At 38.8% G+C, this 18,164-nt stretch overlaps 1 protein-coding gene across 1 annotated transcript in view; it reads left to right on the top strand.

Moving 5' to 3' along the window:
* DCP1B (decapping mRNA 1B) overlaps positions 1 to 9,620 on the top strand; it is a 46,724-nt gene extending 37,104 nt beyond the window's left edge. Inside the window, exons 7-9 of the mRNA XM_059816762.1 lie at positions 155 to 994; positions 7,431 to 7,679; positions 9,525 to 9,620. Coding sequence (XP_059672745.1) covers positions 155 to 994; positions 7,431 to 7,679; positions 9,525 to 9,605 — 1,170 coding nt within the window. The 3' untranslated portion in view covers positions 9,606 to 9,620. The remainder of the gene's footprint in view (positions 1 to 154; positions 995 to 7,430; positions 7,680 to 9,524) is intronic.
* The last annotated feature ends 8,544 nt before the right edge of the window (positions 9,621 to 18,164 follow it).

Genomic DNA, 18,164 nt, shown 5'->3' with positions numbered 1-18,164 from the left:
TATGTGACAAAACTATTAAAAATTCTCTTGGGAGAAAAGAGCATAGCAGTTTTCTCAGCTTTTCCTTGAATACTGCAGGCTAAATATTGTTGCCATTTAATGTAACTTATGCATACGGGAACTATGTTTACATTTTTCCTTTGTCCCCTCACAGAATGTGGAACCTGAACCACAGCACTTGTCTCTGACAGCACTGTTTGGAAGACAAGAAAAGCCAGATGTCTCAGAACCCCTTAATAAACAGCATCAAGAAAATCTTCCTGTTAGGCAGGGTGTGGTACGTTCACTGTCCTATGAAGAACCTAGCAGGCATTCACCCTCTGCAGAGAAACAGCTTTGCCCCGCCATTCAGAAGCTTATGGTGCGTGGGACAGACCTTCATCCGCTTGCTGAGTTTCCTGAAAACCGACTCTGTGAAAATGGCAATATCCACCCTGTGGGTGAGACTTTCACAGGACTCTTCCAACCTGTGACTTCTCATGGTATTGCAACATCTCATGGAGTTCAGGATACTGCTGGCACTCAGAGCTTATTACAGAAATTACAGGGTCAGTCAGGGTCCGTGACTAAAATGGACCCCAGTGCAACAGGATCTGTGAACTCGACAGCTTCTGTGTTCAACAGGACTCCTGCTGCTGTTGGGGCACCAGCAGCACCGGTAAACAATGTGAGCCAGCCACCTTTGGTTTATTTCAATGGCTCCCTACCAGGCCAGACTTTAGAGTCTCAGACACTTGGTAAAGAACAATCCAAACTTCCTAGACAGCCACTTTCTCTCTCTGGCAATCAAGCCACCAATTCTGGGGTAATTTCACCTCAAGAGTTACTGAAAAAACTCCAGATAGTGCAACAAGAACAGCAGTTGCATGTATCCAGCAGACCAACCTTGGCAGCTAAGTTTCCTGTTGTTACTCAGAATACCAATACACTGAAACCACTGGATTCCTGGATAGAAAAGCCACCGGGTACAGAAAAACAGAGCTCTCTCCTTCAGGTAAATGGGCAACTTCAGAATTTTAAATAAATAAATAAAAATCTAGCAATCTTTAGAACTTGGATTTTTTTAAGGTTAGTCTTTGTTTTGTTTTGGCCAGTATATTCTTGTTACTGTCTTACTCCTGTTGCACATCATTCATTTTGCAGGTGATGATTTACCAACATCAAGTTATGATTTACCAAGCTCTGATATTGTAAATACTGAAGGCTACATCTCTTGCACATCAGTAACGACCAAAAATACTGCAGTCTTGGGTTTTTCCAGAGGCACTTTGAAAAGTCACCTAGTTTTCAGTTGACACACTTGGTCTCGGGCTATTGTGTGTAATTGCTGATTATTGAGTGTAATATTTTGGGTTTAATAATTATTTTTTCTTACAAAGTTAGTCATAGCTTTCTCTGTGCAGGTATACATTCCTTTGTATGCCAGTTGCTAAAAGTGCTAAAGGTGCTTAAAAGGTCACTTATTTTCCAACAGCAGTTTTTTGAAGTATTTGTATATATTGCTGAATTAGTTATCTTGTACCATAACTGTTCCTTCTAGCTATTCGTTAGCTATTTTTTTTATTTGCTATGTATTACTTTGAAAAAAAGGTGTTGCGCCTGAACGCCTTCAAAAAAACCCAAACCCCTTAATTCTGGTGATTGTGACCCTAAAAGTCAGATTGGTGTCTTAAAAAATTCAGGAGATGTCAAGAGACTGTGTCTCTCTCATGAGTGCATTTTTCTGTTCTTCCGAAAAGCATCATGGGCAATTACAAAATGTCCCATCCTGTACAACTACTGTCTTTAACAACTTCATTCTCTGTAAGATCTTCTACACTTAAATGTCTTTAAATGTCCTGTTCAGGGATGAGCCGAGCATCTAAGCCCCTTTTAACTTCCTTTTCTCTGGGCAGACTGTCCACAAGACTTGTGTTCTACTGGAGTCTGACTTGTATTGTATTGGAGCCTATAAGTTACTTACCCAAATGATAAAGCATTCACCTTTCCAGTGTAAAGTTCAAAAGCTGCTTTTCTATTGTGACTTCTTAAAAAGCTGAATGAAAGACTACAGAATACTTCAGCATGCTCCAAGAATCTTCCTTATTCTAGAAAGTTACCCTACACGTGAAGAGGCTGAAACAGTCATTTAACAGTTAAGGGCCACATCTGTCACTAACACTGTGACAGGTCAAGATTTCTAATTCCGTGAGAGAGAAATAGCCATCATTATTCTTTTAATTAAAGCAGCATGACTTTGAATCTGCGTGAAAGAGTTTTGGGGGGGATTAGTCATTGAAATTATTCAGGATCAGTTGCTTACGGATGGTAATCTGGCTTCCCAGTGGAGTACTAATGAATAAAAAGAGGATCCAGAGTCACAAAAATTTACTTCTGTTTTCAGTGGGAATGGAACTTGCCTGCTTATAAATGAAAGAAATTGTCTGATTCAGTGGCAAATGTACTGATAGCATGGAGAAATAAGACATTCCTACTTTGAAAGTAAAAGTGGAATGAGGCAAGTGCCAGGCTGTACATTATAAACCAGTATGCATAAATAAAAAATGGCAAATATGTTGACATAATTTCAAATGAAAAATCCATATTGATGCTGATATGGCTAATGACTTTGTTTATATTTGAAGAAGAAAATGATTCCAGCATTAGTTGCAATATGGAAAGGGAATTACTGAGGTCTGACATATTGCAATTTCAGTAATTTTATGCTTGAGTACGAATAGAACAATAGCTTGAGAGGAAAAGAAAAATCTTCACTGGAACAAGTCTCATTCACTGCGATTATTGCTGCAGGTTTGCCTTAGGAAAAAAAAAAAGCAACAAAGCAGACTCTTAGTCTCACTTGCGTGGCTGTGAGCAGACCAAGTAGGTTGAGACTCCCTAGGAGTGGCTTAACAGACTGACAAAGCCACAGCTGCTATCAAACCGGTATTAGATGCAGTTCTTCTGACACATTTAGTATTGTTTATGAGACTTAATACATAGAATAAAAATGGTGATGAAAGTAAGACTAATTATTGTTTAGGACACCTAAAGCTCTGCAATCTGGAAGGAATGGCCTCTTTTACGTGCAACAGACTGCCAAAAAAAATAAAGGAGGGGAGAGGGAGCTAAAAATGAAGGAACAAGTCTGTATTCCTGTAGAATGCCATGAATTAGCCACATGAAATGTTCCTACTTTTGAAAAAAAGTTGGAAGCTGAAAATTTGAAACAACTTCTAAAACCAACATTAATCTTTTTACAATATCATCCTTGCTGTAGACCAAAGGCTTTAAGTGCTGCCATGCCTGCAGACACATATTCGAGTGAAATTGAATTGGCACAAATATATCTGCACATGCTCATGCAAAATTGGTCAAAGCAGATTCTGACAACAAATGGAGCAAAGGTTTGTTCTCCGTAATCATTTTTCTTTTGGTATTGCCTCTTTTACTACAATTCAGCATACAGAAAAAGTAAATTCTAAGAAGTCTGACAGGAATAGAAAGGTATCTGAACAGTGTCTGTTGTTGGAAAAATCATATTAAAGGAACACACTAAATCCATCAACAGCACTGAGAAAATGAAAGCAATAATCTTTTCCACAATTGACACATTACAAGTCCAAGTTTAAATTGGCTTCTGCTGCATCTCCATATGGTGTAAGAACTGTGATCTCCCACATGGAAAGGAAGAGACCAGTTACAAAAAAAAAAGAAGAAGAAATAAAGCAAAAGCATTCAGTCTGGTCTGGTGCTAGCCCTATTCTGTCAAGTATTCCTTTTGCGGACAGTGAGTAACGCATGCTTAAGATGCAATAAAAAAGCATTAATCTGCAGTGGGCTTTTAAGCATGTGCTTACTGTTAGGCATGAGTTATCCTGATTATAGATACATGCATGCTTAAGTGTTTATGTTAATCAGAATTACATTTTTAAAAGTGCTTACAATAACCTTGATGCAAATTGATCTTTTCTTCAGAAGGCTACTTATCTTGCAGCCCATTTTTCTCATTCCTTGGAGCATTTTCCATCAAGAATGTATTTTGTACATAGTGTTACATGTTTTGAATATGTGCATGCTACCTAGTATCTTTGGTGTGAGCATCGCACCATTACCTCTCAATTGTCCTGACTGCAGTTTCAGCATGAGATTGTAAACATGCACAGGAGGAATGCAATAGGTACATTAAACTTGTTTTGAAATTAATTTAAGATTCTGTAGTTAAACATCGATTGAAAAATTATGAATTAAACTTGAAAGACAAAGCAATGTGTTAGCATTGTAACCACCTTTATTTTAATAGTAGCTGTCTTTAAAGTTCCTGAACCATTCTTAGATTAAATTTTCTTAGTTTTAAGTGATGCCACTAAAACCAGTTAGAGGCCTACAGCACCCACTGGGTGCTAATGTTCCAGAGGAGCACTTGATGTCCATGGGATTCTGCACATACAGGAAGCAACAGAGAGTGCCAGTTTGCAATACAGGGGATCCAATGCATTCCTTAGTTCATGGTGTTACATGAATTTGCCAGCTGTCACGTCATCTAGCTGCCAGCAGCCATGCAGAATATCAAACAGGTACCTTAGTGAGCATTTGTGCTTCGGAGAAGGAAGACTATATACCGCAATGATTATTTTGCACATTTTTAATTGTCCTTACTTCATTGTTGCACACTGATGGTAGACTCCTACTCTGTTGTTAGTGACTCAGAAATTTAAGTGTTGACCTGATAAAGCTGGAGATAATTCAGTAGAGACTGGATGAACAAGCAACTCAGGTTAGATTCTGTGGGGAAAGAAGTTGATCGACAGCATTTTGGAAGGGCTGGTATGTCTTGTGAGAAATTACTCAAAGCTAAAAGATTGGCCCAAAGGCTATTATGTCCCTACAGAGCATTTTCAGTGCTTTCTGCAAAAGTATGGTGCTATAGGAATTGCACTAGTAAGGCGAAGATCAGTGTCCTGTTTTCTGGTGGGTGTCAGTTGTCCCAGTGACTGAAGGGGATCTGAACTAAATCTAAAATGAAAATTTGCCTTTATGTTTTTAAAAAAACATGTTGTTTATGTAGAAGTTTGTTAAATGGCAGAAGCATTGAGCACGAACTATTAGAAAAAATACATTTTAATGTTTGCATACAGAAACAAATGCTATGCACTGAAAAAATGATACATATATTTTCTATTCTTCTTCTGACACAAATATTTTGTTTTGCAGTAACCTGTAGATATTAGCTGTGTCACCAGTAGATGGCAATATTGCTTCTGCCATATAGCTTCCATATGCTTGGCAAGTCCTACCAAAAAGCTGTTTCTATCCAGGGAAAACAAGTAATTTTTCATATGTCTTTTAAACCACAACATTATACATGTTTGACAGTAGTAACTATATATTATTAAGAGCACAGTTTGTGTCAGATTTCGTTTATTTGCCTTGGGCTCTAGCGATAAATGTCTTGATTTTGAAGGACCTGTCATCTACGTCTTTGACATAGTCTGTTGTAGATTCATCTATATTAGTGGGACAGTTTATCTCCTCCAGCTGCTCACTACCATCCTTTTGCTAGAGGTTCCTTCTTTGGAGAGCAGTTTGTGTATGCTTTGTTTAAATCACATTAGGAAGAATCATCTGGTTTAAGCAAACCCTGCCAATTTTGCTTGAGGTAAATTAAAGAGAAGTTACTTCAGCTGCATCGATGAGTAGAGCAGAAGCATTGTGATAAGTGTCTGGAGGAAGTCAACCTTCCACAGGCAGGAGAACAATCTTCTCACTTACAGGAGAACATCTGTGCCCAGTCTGAAGGTCTTGCTCCACAAAGGGATGTCACTTTGGACATTGGTTTTCTTCTAAAATGAACATTGTTTTTCAAGCATAGGTGCACAAACGTATGCACTACCTTACTGTTTGAAGCAAACTTACAATGAGTTAGGAATACCTTAACTCATTCAGGAGCTTGTTAAGCAGACCTGATGATTGCTGTTGCAATTACATGTCATGGGGTAGGAAAAAAGCTGTAGGTTAAGTTTCATTTTTAAGCAGTACTCTATATCTGAGAAACAGAAACAATTTTTACCTAAAACGTGAACTGGGAGTTTTTTGCATTAGGTACATATTGCATGCTTTGTAATATCCATGAGTCTTTCCTGACCCCTACTCTTTCTGCTTCCTTAAATTTTGTTTAAAACAGCATGAGACCTCAGTCCTCCTCATTTCTTTCTATTTCTCTTTGTATTGTAGTCTAACTAATATTGTTCAGAAATGTCTTGGGTAGAACAATCATAACTAGGAGTAAGACAAGCTACAAAAATATGAATGTGCATTAATATTAAACTACATTGTTTTGCATACCTAGGAGATAAACCTCAGTTTTATTTTCTTAATTTTAATTTTTCTTCAAAATTGAAGTGTAACCCAGGACACAGAGTGAGGTGATTCAGTAGCTTTTCACCTTCATACAGGAGCGATAAATCATGCTCCAGTCCAAAGGAGAGGAGCTTTGGTGAGCTTCTATCAATTTCTTTGTATGTTCTGTTCTTTGAAAAAAAGATTGGATACTTGAATAGCGAGGAAATGGCTGATTAGGATTAAGATTTATTATTAGAATTACCTGGAGAGAGCTCTAATATCTGCAAACTGTATGAATAAACTTTCCATTATGTTGTATATTATATCTGATAGTATTTGCTAGTCCTGCATGTTTTACAGTTCCAAGATGCATTGCAAAATTTAAAAGTAAAAATTCTTTGACACCTATCTTTGCAGGTTGGCATGGATATGATACTGAGGGAACTTGCAGAACTACTGCAGCATCAAGGTTTTTCTTCTCTTTGAGGGCCTTTTTGATTTTGTCAACTGAGTGTTGGTTAAGAGTTGGTTCTGTTTCTGACAGTGCCACCAGCTCACTGTGGCTCTTTAGATAAATCACTTAATCTCTGTTTTTCTTTCTCCTCTCCTTAAGTAAAACGAGAAGAAAAACAAATGCACATATATATTTGTAAAGTAATTGAAAGTTGTAATTGGAAAATACTTTCTAGTATTGGGTACAAAGATTAGTCTTTAATAGTGATATTTGCATGTAAGTATATTCTGAAAGATTAAACTTAATGACTTACTGTCCCTATGTAGAAGACTTTACAGCTGCATTCTCTAAGAGTGCTGATATTTAATAGTGGTCTGATTTCTGTAATAAAATGCTCTTGTCCTAAAATCATTTGCCTATCAGATAGACGTAATCACATTAGAATCCATTGCTACAATCTCAAATTGGATGTAAAGCCTTTTAATCTGGAAATAGATGATATAGGTGGTCCTGAACTGGAGTTTCACATAATTGTATCGATGTCCAGCAATCTTTGTACCTGTTGCTAATTGGTCTGTGGTTTTCATCATCTTTATTCTCATATAATTAAGTAGATAGATAGGTTTAACTGATGACTTTATTTTTATATGGACAGGTAATCTCACCTCAACGCATTCCTGCCACTGTGACTCCTACCTTGTTGATGTCCCCAATGGTGTTCACTCAGTCCACACCTGCTCCACCAAAAGCAAATGAAAGTGGGCGGTTAACAGCAGCAAACCAAGAACCTGCTGCTAGCTCATCTAGCCTTCTCCTGCCACTGCAAACCCCAGAGCCATCTGTGGTCAACAGCAGCCCAGTGACGAAGATGCAGTTGCAGGAAACTCTTCTACACCTGATCCAGGTAAAGTGCCAAGAATTCTCCTAATTTGCTTAAAATTCTGATTCCCATTTTGATATAAGCACCCTATAATCGGTTGCATCCATCTGTCTAGAGGCTAAATGAGTAATTAGAATATATGATGGAAGCTGTGCTACTTATGGCTGCATGTTAACAGAGCACTGTGGCATAGGCCACGGACGTGATAGCCTCTCCTTGCACACTGCTGGCTTAACTGCATTTTGATTAATGCATCTGGGTTTGGGTTCAGGAAAGATAATAAATATGACAGAAAAGAACAAGGATGACTGAAAGCTTCATAAGGTTGGCCTATGAGGCAGAGAGATATCTATTATATTTTTAGCTAAGGATAAATAATGGGTGATTATCCTAGCTGCCAAATATTTCAGAGATGCATGTTAGCAGTAAGAGGAATTCAGATGGGAAATTAAAATTGCAGGATGAGCGTAAGCAACTTCAAAATATGGGTTAGATAACCTAAAAATATACTAGTTCAGTCTATTCAATGTAATTCTTTAGTTCAAACACCAGAATACCTCTTGCTGCAGTTATTCAGGTTTAAATGTGACAAAGCATTAACAGCATTATGTATGAGATGATTGTTTACTGCTCTGGGATGGTGTGAGTGATTATGAATATTTTTTTCCTTAACTTACCATGTGACCAATATCTGAAGAGTAGAGGTTGAGGAGAGAGGTTTTGTAACTGAATACCTGGCTATAAAGCATAAGGAATAGAGACACATGTTTAAGGGTCCAGTTCGTAGGCCTAAACTATGTACCTGTATGGCTTTGGAATAAAAATAAAAGTTGTTACTGGAATTTTACTCACTAAAAATGCAACTTAAATTATAGATCCAGAAAGAATCTTTAACAAATTAGAAGCTTTTCTCATTTTTTCCTGTATTTTTAGTTTGGTAGTAAAAAATAAAAATATCACATTATCCTATCTTTACATATTTTGAGTATCTAGATAGTAGGAAAACCATATATGAAGTTAAAAAGGAAACTAGTCAAGGAAAACTGGACTTCACACTCTGAAACTGTACTTGTATATTTGACGCTGCTGTTCTTGGTGGGAGTTAGGACTAACAGAGTTCCCTGGAAATTACTGCGGATTTCTTACCTGTTACTTTCCATTACATAAAACTACAATCTTGAATGCTCCTGATTTTCCTCAAATAGTATCTTGATTTTAATTATCTTCATAAATTTATGCGAGCTACTTAGGACATTTTTTCTTAATGTGGGTTGACCTGTTCTTTCAAAATTGTCTTCAGAAGGGAAAAGTTAAACACGCATCAGAGCAAGAGGAGCAGTATCAGTTTAGTAGCATTAAGTCTAAAACGCTAAACAAGATGCAAGGATTTGCCCAGGTAGGATTTAGTATAGGATCAAAACCCAGGGTGTTTCACTGTTCCTTCAGACATGATTGGAATTATCACTGACCTAATGGAGGAAACTACTTAAGGAAATCCCTAGGTAAATGAGGGCAGAGGGAAGAAATGACAGGATTGTATTGTCAACGCGGTATCATTCAAGAGCAGTGGACTCAAGTTAAATCCAGTGTGTGTTTGGAAAATCTGCTTTCTGTGTATGCATTACTTCTTACAGAGATACAGTCATGTTTGCTGCAATTAAGTTTGTATTCACATTCAGTTCTTCTAAGGCTATCAGCAAGGCTTGGAATTAATACATAATTTTGGTAAAGGAAATAGATTTCCTATTGCTCACTTTTTAAAATAGAATAAGGTTGAAAAGTATTTCATCCATGAAATGGAAAAAACTTCTAATCTCTTTACTCAAGAACACCTATCGTGCACTAACAATTACCTGTTTTGTTTTTCAGAATGATGACAACTTCTTAAATATTATTTATGAAGCATATCTCTTCAGTGTGAGAAAGGCCGCAATGAAAAAGTCTATGTGAAAGATGATTTTACAATTCAATTTCTATTGCTTCCTGAACTCCAGGAAAAAGGTTTCAAGTCTTTCGAGTATGTTTACGTTTAAAGAAATGAATGGTCTTGGGCATTTTGCATACACATAGATTTTGCTTGTTGGCAAGTACATGCTGTACTGAGAAAGAAGTGAGTGGAAATGGATTGTGCCTTTAGGGAGGGGAGCATCACAATACTGAAGACTTAATCAAAATTCTTAAATTATTTTTCTTATATTGGTCCATACTTAGAATTGGTTTCCCTGCATAAGGACTCAGAATTCCTTTTTTACTTGCAGTGTGGTTATTCGTTGACTAGGTATTTGTCACGGATTTTTGCTGAGAGATGTCATATGCGACTGTCACGCTGAGGGTGCCCATCTCTGACCACATGGTGGCAATGTTGGACTATTTTTAGGAACGTGAAAATCCGGGTGAAATCTTGGAAGGGCAAGTCTTGGGAAGGCTCATCTATCATCATACTTAGTTGTCTGCAGAGCAATTTAGATGAAATGTCATGACTTTCCTCAAAATTTTTGTAGAAAAATCTTTTTCTATTTTAACAAGAATATTTTTAGCTAGCTGTAGAAATGGGACTCTGCAGGTGTTTTGAAGAATTGGGGGGGAGGGTTTGTTTGTGAAGGTACTTGCTATCAGCGTAGCTCTGGGGTGACACTGGATTCATGTTTCTATTATTCCAGATCCAATCTGCATTATTATAAGCAATGTACAACTTTGTTAAGGTGAAGGCTACCTGGTGTAAAAGTCCTATTAATTTTTTTTTTAGTGTGTTCCTGGAGCACAGTGATTTCATTGATCCATTTCTAAAGAAAATAAAATGGATAATCCCTGTGTGCTGATTTTATTTTATTGTACCATGGACTATGTATTTAGAATTGTTGGGTCACTTGTATTTCTATGACTTTAAAATGTTTTTACACTTGGCAGAAGACACATGAGGTTTTAAATCAATTAGAATAAATGACCAAAATAAATTTTATGTGTATTTTAGCATCTGCTGCTGAAGTGCCAGTTTACTACAGTTTAGAAACCCGAAGTTGTTGCTGAGGAGGCGTTTCTTTTGTGGGCGCAGAGAACGCAATCTGTAATCCATAAATGAGTATACACTCTTTAGTATGGGCATTCTTGTAGGCACAACTCAGTAGCCTCATCTGTGAAGGTTCTTCAGTGTAAATTAGGATGCAGGTTTCAATTAATATAGTTGTAATGATTCAAACAGTTGCCCCCACCCCCATACCTCTGGCCTTTCTCTAGTGTAAGAGTGTGATTTGGCGGGGCAAGGGGTGGGGGGATTCACTCACATTCCTTGGGAAAGGCTCTAAATCAGTATAATAAAAAAAAGTCAAAAGTCAAGAGCTACTTTCTTTATACACAAGTGGGTAACCCCAAGATACTAGTGCCTACAAAACTGCTAGACTTTTCCTACGCTAAGTAGCTCGTAAAGAGCAAGTTGTATTCTGGTTCCATTTTGTTACCAAATTGCTTACGATTCTTGCAGATTCAGTGAAAAGAATATGTTGAGCATTTACCAGGAAGGGCAGACTTTAAAGACAGCAAGTCCTAATTCTAATCCTGTAGCCATAATAATTTATGTAGCCATTATAATTTACGGGATTCTACTGAGTTAATTGGTATTATTTCTGAATGAACTGGTGTGGAAGAAATTGGAATCTACACAAAAGAGTTTGTATGAGACTAAATACATGTATAATTGGTGTCTGTGATGCTGGATTATCTGAGAGTACAATTTAAAGATGAGGGGGACACATAGTTAAGACCTCATTTGACATGTAGAACTTCTGTAATTGGTGGGTAAAAATAATCCTTAAGCATCTCAAGCTGTGTTTGTGATAGGGAGAAACATTTTTATTTACAAAAAAGGTAAGTAGACATTTTAAAAACATCCTTATTTATTGCTTTTCAGAGTAGCATATAATTTACAAAAATTAAAGGCCTATTTTTTAAAACATCTTCTGTTAATTCTTGATGTTCATGACAACAGTAGTATTGGCACTGTGCTTGACAAGCTGAGGCTTATCTTAAAGCAGACAAGGACAGAGCTAATTCAAGTTTTCTTCCCGCTGCCCTCTCTTCTGGTTACATTTACACCAAGTAACACTGATGGAGTTGGATTTCCACTGTATTATGCTAGAAGGGATTTCTGGGATTGTTCAGGAGGCATAAACCTGCCTTTTGTGGAGTGAAGAAAAGAAGGTTAGTTGCTAAAGAAGGGAATGCTGCTTTAGTTGACTTGCATGCTTAACCAAGAACAACAGAGGTAAGAAGATAGAACAGGCTCAGAAAGAAACTGAATTTTGTGACAATGAACAGAAGAGGAAAAGTAGTGAGAGAATTCTATTGAAAAATGAAACCAAACTTGTCGTCTAGGTTTCCATTTCAGATGGCAGGATCTGCTCCTTCAGAGGCATTTGGGAATTGGAGACTGAGCTTGGAGTCATACTTGAGTGCAACCTGTGCAGCACCCCTTTCTTCTTTCTACTGCAAACTGAAGTATCTGTCCCAGAAAAGTACTTTTTCCAGAAATATTGTCGGAGCCTTCCAGTACCATGGAAAAGCTGGAGGATCGTCATGTAATACTGAAAACTTCATCTCTGCCTTTTGGTATTGTGTTTTGTTTAATAGCCTTTTGATCAGCTGGGAGTGTCTCTTTATGCAGCCAAATCTATGCATGATACCAAAACGTTTATTTCGGGTTTGACAGATCACCTCTGAACTACAGTGGTTCTAAACACTCAGGTTGCCCTATTTTATTTTATTTTTTTAAGATACTCTTAGAACTAGGGAGCCCTTAAGCTAGCAAGGTCTTTGGAAAGGAAAAGGTCACAGCAGTAAGGATTGCCTTTCTTTGGGCTTGGATTTTTTATCTGGAAAAGGAAAAAAGGTAGCAAGCAGAAAATCAGAAGGTATGTAAGGATCACATTAACTCTGCTTTAGACGCTTCCACAGTATGCATGTGTAGTATTTTTTTATTGTCTGTGTATTTCCTAATATACTGCTGGGTTTGTTTCTTTTCTTTTTTTCTTTCAGTAGAATAAATACCTTGTAAACTGGGGCTTAGCAAGAATTCCAGAAGTTGCAGCAGTGCTTTATGTGTTAATCCCAGTCTCAGCATTGAACTGATATTAGTTTTCAGTGTATTTCCACTTAACTACTGTCCACTTCCTTATAAAATTCCATACCTATTAAACTAGAGTGAGAGACAAGGAGTAGAAACTAAGTGAAATACTGAAGCATAGTCTCTGTCAGTGTTTATCATGGAAATCCATAGCATTCAGTGAAGGCATCCAAATATTTCCTCAGGCCCTTCTCACAGAAAATTCAAATCCTTAATTTGATTTTTATTCATTAGCTCTCTGTTGCTCCTCTATTTACTTCTCCTTGTTGTAGCTGCAGTGGGGATAATTAAAATAGTACAGCAAAATAAAATTTTCCAGGAGCAGGATGCAGCTGAATAGGCAGGATGCTTTGTCTCCTCTGACAGCCTATTTAGAACGTGTTGAGCTTTGAATTTCAGTCATAACAGCAGTGAGTATTCAAGATATCTTTGTCCCTTCAGGATATTAAAATCATAGTTTAATATTTTAGCAAACTTGGAGATCTGTCCTGAGGAAAAGGCAAAATTAAAAGACATTTTTCAGTAAGCATTTGAGGGTCTAATTTAGAAAATGTTATGAGACGGCAGCTTTACCCAGAGGGATCCCTGGAACCTAGGAAAAGGCAAAATTGTAGTCCTGAAGATGAATAGTGCACTAAAAAATTAATCCTCAGTCAACCTACAGTAAACTTTACTGCTAATCCTAAGGACTTTTAAGAGACTCTTACAAGTCCTTGCCTTTTCCAAACTGCTATGGATATCTCTTAACAAGCTTGTTCTGGCCTCTAGACGTAAATCTGTGTGTAGCTGAGTTGGGAATATAGGAGGAGGGAGCTTGGCATATACAAACAGGAGGAGGAAAATGTGGTTCTGCAAGACACTGAAGAAACAAAGGCTGGAGCTTTATAAACACTTTAAGCTGGCTCTGCTGCGAAGAGGCAGCCCATCCCAGCCACCCACTCCTAGCTGCTCATCCCTGCTCCCACACCAGTCCTTCCTTTCTTTTTCCTTTATTTTTCTCCTTTTTTATTTTGATTAAGATGGCTACATGGTAAAATGTGTTGCAGCAGAATTAGTCCAGGTTAAGACTCCCTCCACTCCGAGGTTGGTTTTAACCTAGATGAGTTTAGTGGTCAGCAGCCCAGGCACCTGTATCAGTGTATGGACAGGGGTGTGCAGCTGGGGGGATAAGTGGATGGGATGTGGGGAGAGGAAAGTAAGGCAAGAGATTTGAGCTACAGTACTGCCTTAAACTGACTTGAAGCTTTTGTGAAACTGTGATCTAAAGGCCTTTGCCTCTTTGCTGACATTAAGACTTGGAAGATGCCACAAAGATCAAATGTGACTTCATTGTTGTCCCCTACCTTGGCTCTGTGTGGAAATCCATGAAAGTGTTTGCAGATACCTCTACAAAGGGTAACTACTGTTCACGAGTCTAATCTCTCCAGGCTCTCGGCAGAGCCAGTGGAAAGACAGGATCCTCTTGAGGGCAAGTCTCAGGACAAACCTAATTTAGTTTGGGAGATTAGATTGACTGGGCTAAAGTTAGCTGTTGCAAACACCTTCCCCACCACCTTCCCCACCACCACCTTGTACTGAACCAGTACTGACAGCAGAGGCAGCCCCTACCTTTCCTCACAGATGTTTGGGTGAATTTTCCCTTCTCTCTTTTTTTTTTTTTTTTTTAAATTTAATGGAGATGGTACATCAAACCTGAACAGACTGTTGGGATATAAATCTGCCCAGCATGGAAGTGAATGAGAAATGCAGGAACTATATTGCTTTTGTATGTGTAGCTGAGAAAACTACTGAAACAAGCAGGAAATAAGCACTGGAAAGATAAAGGTGAGAGAGAAAAGAGACTTTTAGGTCATTTTAAAGAATAGCTTTTGGAGAAAGTGTGTCTAGTATATGAACACCTTTATAGCTGTTATGGAAAGAATTTGAGTTGCAAGTAATCGCCACGCTTCTTCCTTTTAAAAGGTGAGCAACATTGTAAAGACTTCCAAAGAATGAATTTAGAATAAACGTCTGGTATACACAATAGGAAGTCACTACACATTTTTTGAGAGCAGCAGCTTCAGTCATACATGTAATAAAAAAACATTTTTGAAACCATTTGGGGCATAAATTAATTAAAAGCCCTTTTTACTATATTTGGACACAAATTCCACAAAAAGCAAAGTAAGCTCTGACTTCAGAACAATGTGTCTGCACGAACACCACCAGTCAATAAAGTCAAAAGAAAAAACCCTCTGGCATGTGGTGACTAAATGAAAGTCAAGAAATAGAAAGGATGACATCTTACTATCAGCAAGAGAGTAGCCTGCTTTCAAGCCATGAGGGAACTATGGGAAATGATGGCAAAGTCCTACAGCTGCTACTGTGTATATAGAGGGATGCTAATCCCATTGTTAGATCCTACATAAATATTAACGCTTTTCTTGCTCATGTACTGGCAGCCTGCTCCATAGGCCCGCGTGCTGAATGCAGAGCTGCTGTGCGTTGCCTTGAACTGTGCTGCTGCGCATCTCAGTTACACCATGTAGCTGTGGGTACCCACTGGTACTCTATTTCTGCACCTGATACCTGAAATCTACTTCTGAAGCGTACTAAAATAGAGAGAGAGATTATTATTATTATGTCACTTCTAAAACCTACTCACCTGTGTGTTTTTCTTCAGCACTTGCCTGTAAATACAACGTTTAGAGGGAGAGAGGAAAGGAGCGTGCAGGCTCCTGGCAGCACTCCCAGCATAGGGCTACTCAGGCTGGGAACAAAAGCTCTGTTTTCCTTCATTTTTACTGCTTCTTAGCAGCCTGGCTCACTAACAGCTGCCTTCTTTCCACTTAGAGCAGTAGCCCCAGACCTACCACTTAGTAAAAGTGCCTGCATATCTCATTCATCTAAGAAAGGGGTTTTTTATGCCTGAGGCTCCCCTCTTGGGTTATTATCAGGGAAGTCCTCCCTCTCCTGGCTTCTCCTCTGGATGCAGCGAGCTGTGGCCAAGAGTTTGAATTAGAGGGTCAGTCAGGCTGTAGTATCACAGCATAATTGAGGGATCCCATACTTAACTAATGCTTGCTGTTTGGCAATAGAGGTATAATTCCCATCTCTTTTAGAGCTATGTTTGCAAGCAGAATCAACTGCTTGTCCCTACTGTCTCACCCTCTTGTGAGATGCCTTTCCCTTCCCTACACCTTCCCTACACCTGAAGGCCAAAACCTAGTGCTTCCAGGCAATCTGTGTCCTCTTCCCTACCACTGCCTCAATTCCTATAATCCCCACCTCCAGTTCCTCCAAAGGAGCCGCTCGCAGAGACATGTTTGCCCATGTCTGCCATGTGAGTAAGCACAAGACACCACCACGTGCTACTTTCAAGTGGATCACATCCCACCAAAAGTGTGTGCCACAACTTAGGAATGTCTGGACAATATCAGCAGTATCAAAGATGAAGATGATGACTCCTATAACAAATAGAAGTTTTGTTATCCTTGAGAAAAGTCCCTGCAGGGATCGTAAAACATGACCTTCATCAAGGGAAGGGTAGAAGGAATGAGTAGAAAGATAAAGAAGATGAAAAGTCTCCAGTTAACTCCTGTGACTGAGAGGTATGAAGAAATGATGGCTATATACACAAGAAAATCCAGTAAGGTCTTTGAAAGGATAGTGAATAATTATAAACAGAAGTGAAAGCTTGGAATTTTCAGCTCATCTGTAGGGACAGAGATGAAGGTGTGGAAAGTGGAAGAGGAAGCAGAGAGATGGAAAAGCACAAATGAAACACAATTTTGTTCCAGAAAACTTTCACTTCCTTGTATAAAAGCAGAAATTTAGACAGCATTAAAGTTTAGAAGAAACACTAAACTAATCCCTCACTGTGGGGGACAGCTAAATCCAGCGGACAAATGTTCTTCAGCGTCAAGTGCATTGAACCAGCCAGATGACCAAAGATGAAGACAATAAGCACTCGTTTCTGAGACATAGTCACGCTGTCAAAGCAAAGCCAGCTTTGCAAAGCAGAGCACTCTGCAAGTGCTACTGTGCGTACCTTGAAGAAATCAATTCATGAAATGGGAAGATTTCAGAGATAAAATACCAGCTTAGGAGGTGACACAAGGCGAAAAGTTGGGGACTCTTTTGGTCACCCCATAACAACATGTTTAATTACACTGGTGCTGAGGGGGCAGGTCTGAATGTATAGATGGTGGGGTGGGGAAGACAAGCAGGTTCAGGTAGAGAACAGAGGGGCACGAACACTCTGGTCAATATTTAACCCAAAGCAAACTGCTCTTTCTTTGGAAGTGGTGATTTTTAAATTAAAATTAAAATCTTACATTATTTTAAAGGACTTCTATTTGTTACATGTATTTTCTATGTCTTCAACATTGCTCTAAAAGTGCTTTTACACAAATAGCTAGGTAGATACAAAGTATCTAGAAGTGCTTTTTGTATAAATTACCCTTGCAAAGGAGAGAGAAGGAAATACTATCTCCATTTGAAATGGACATGAAGAGTCATTCCATAACGGATTTATGGAGGTCACAGATGTCAAGAGGCAAAGGCAGAGACTAATGCTCAGTCATGCCTCACTGGGGCTTCGCTCCTTTCTCCATCACTTCATTTTCGTTTGCAGCAAACAGAAAAATCCCTCAGTCCAGCCCAAACCGCTCTGTTTCCCAGATGCAGCACTTCATAAGAGATCAGCATGTTGTGTAGGTGGGGAAAACTGGAAAAAGCAAGGAACAGATAGAGGCAATAGCAGCAGCCTAGTGTCCAAAAATGGGTCCTGTCAAATACGGGATTTCTGATGTTATATTTTTTCCCTTTGCAGGTGCTATATGACTCAGCAGGAATCCCTTTCCCTCTCCCTTCCTCTGCAGCATCCCACAGGCTGGCATGTGGCAGCCTGGTGTGCCCTGTGCCTGTCCTAGGCCAGAGGAATGAACAAAGCCAGCAGGAATGAACGGAACAGCAACAGTATTTTCATATGCAATTCCTGCATTGATCAAAAAATAAATTACTGTTCCTCCAAAATGCACTCTCTCCAGCTGTGTAATAGAGACCACGCTAAAGAGGCCAGTCAGTGCAAGTTTCCCATTATCCTTCCTGTCCCATTAGCGTCTGCTCTTCCCTCAGCTCTTTGCTCGGAGTCCCTGATGTGATTTGCGACGTGCTGCTGACAAAGCTGCTGTTGCATTTCCTCCTTAGAAATGTTTTTCTTCTGCCAGATGACTGCAGCAGCTCAATGGGAGCCTTAAGGTTTTTTGATGGTCTGTCCAGAGGTGAGCAATTGCTACTGGCATTTCAGCAAAGACCAGAATGAATAGAATGTCCATTTCCAGTGGGAGAGGAAAAGGTAAAACCTCCCATGTCTTAGCTACTTCCCCACCAACACGAGTTTGCCAGAATAG

This window comes from Gavia stellata, chromosome 4, assembly GCF_030936135.1.
Source record: "Gavia stellata isolate bGavSte3 chromosome 4, bGavSte3.hap2, whole genome shotgun sequence".
In the NCBI taxonomy this organism is placed as follows: Eukaryota; Metazoa; Chordata; class Aves; order Gaviiformes; family Gaviidae; genus Gavia; species Gavia stellata.
Note: the sequence above shows the minus strand (reverse complement) of the source record. Positions and strands in the feature narration are given on the sequence as shown.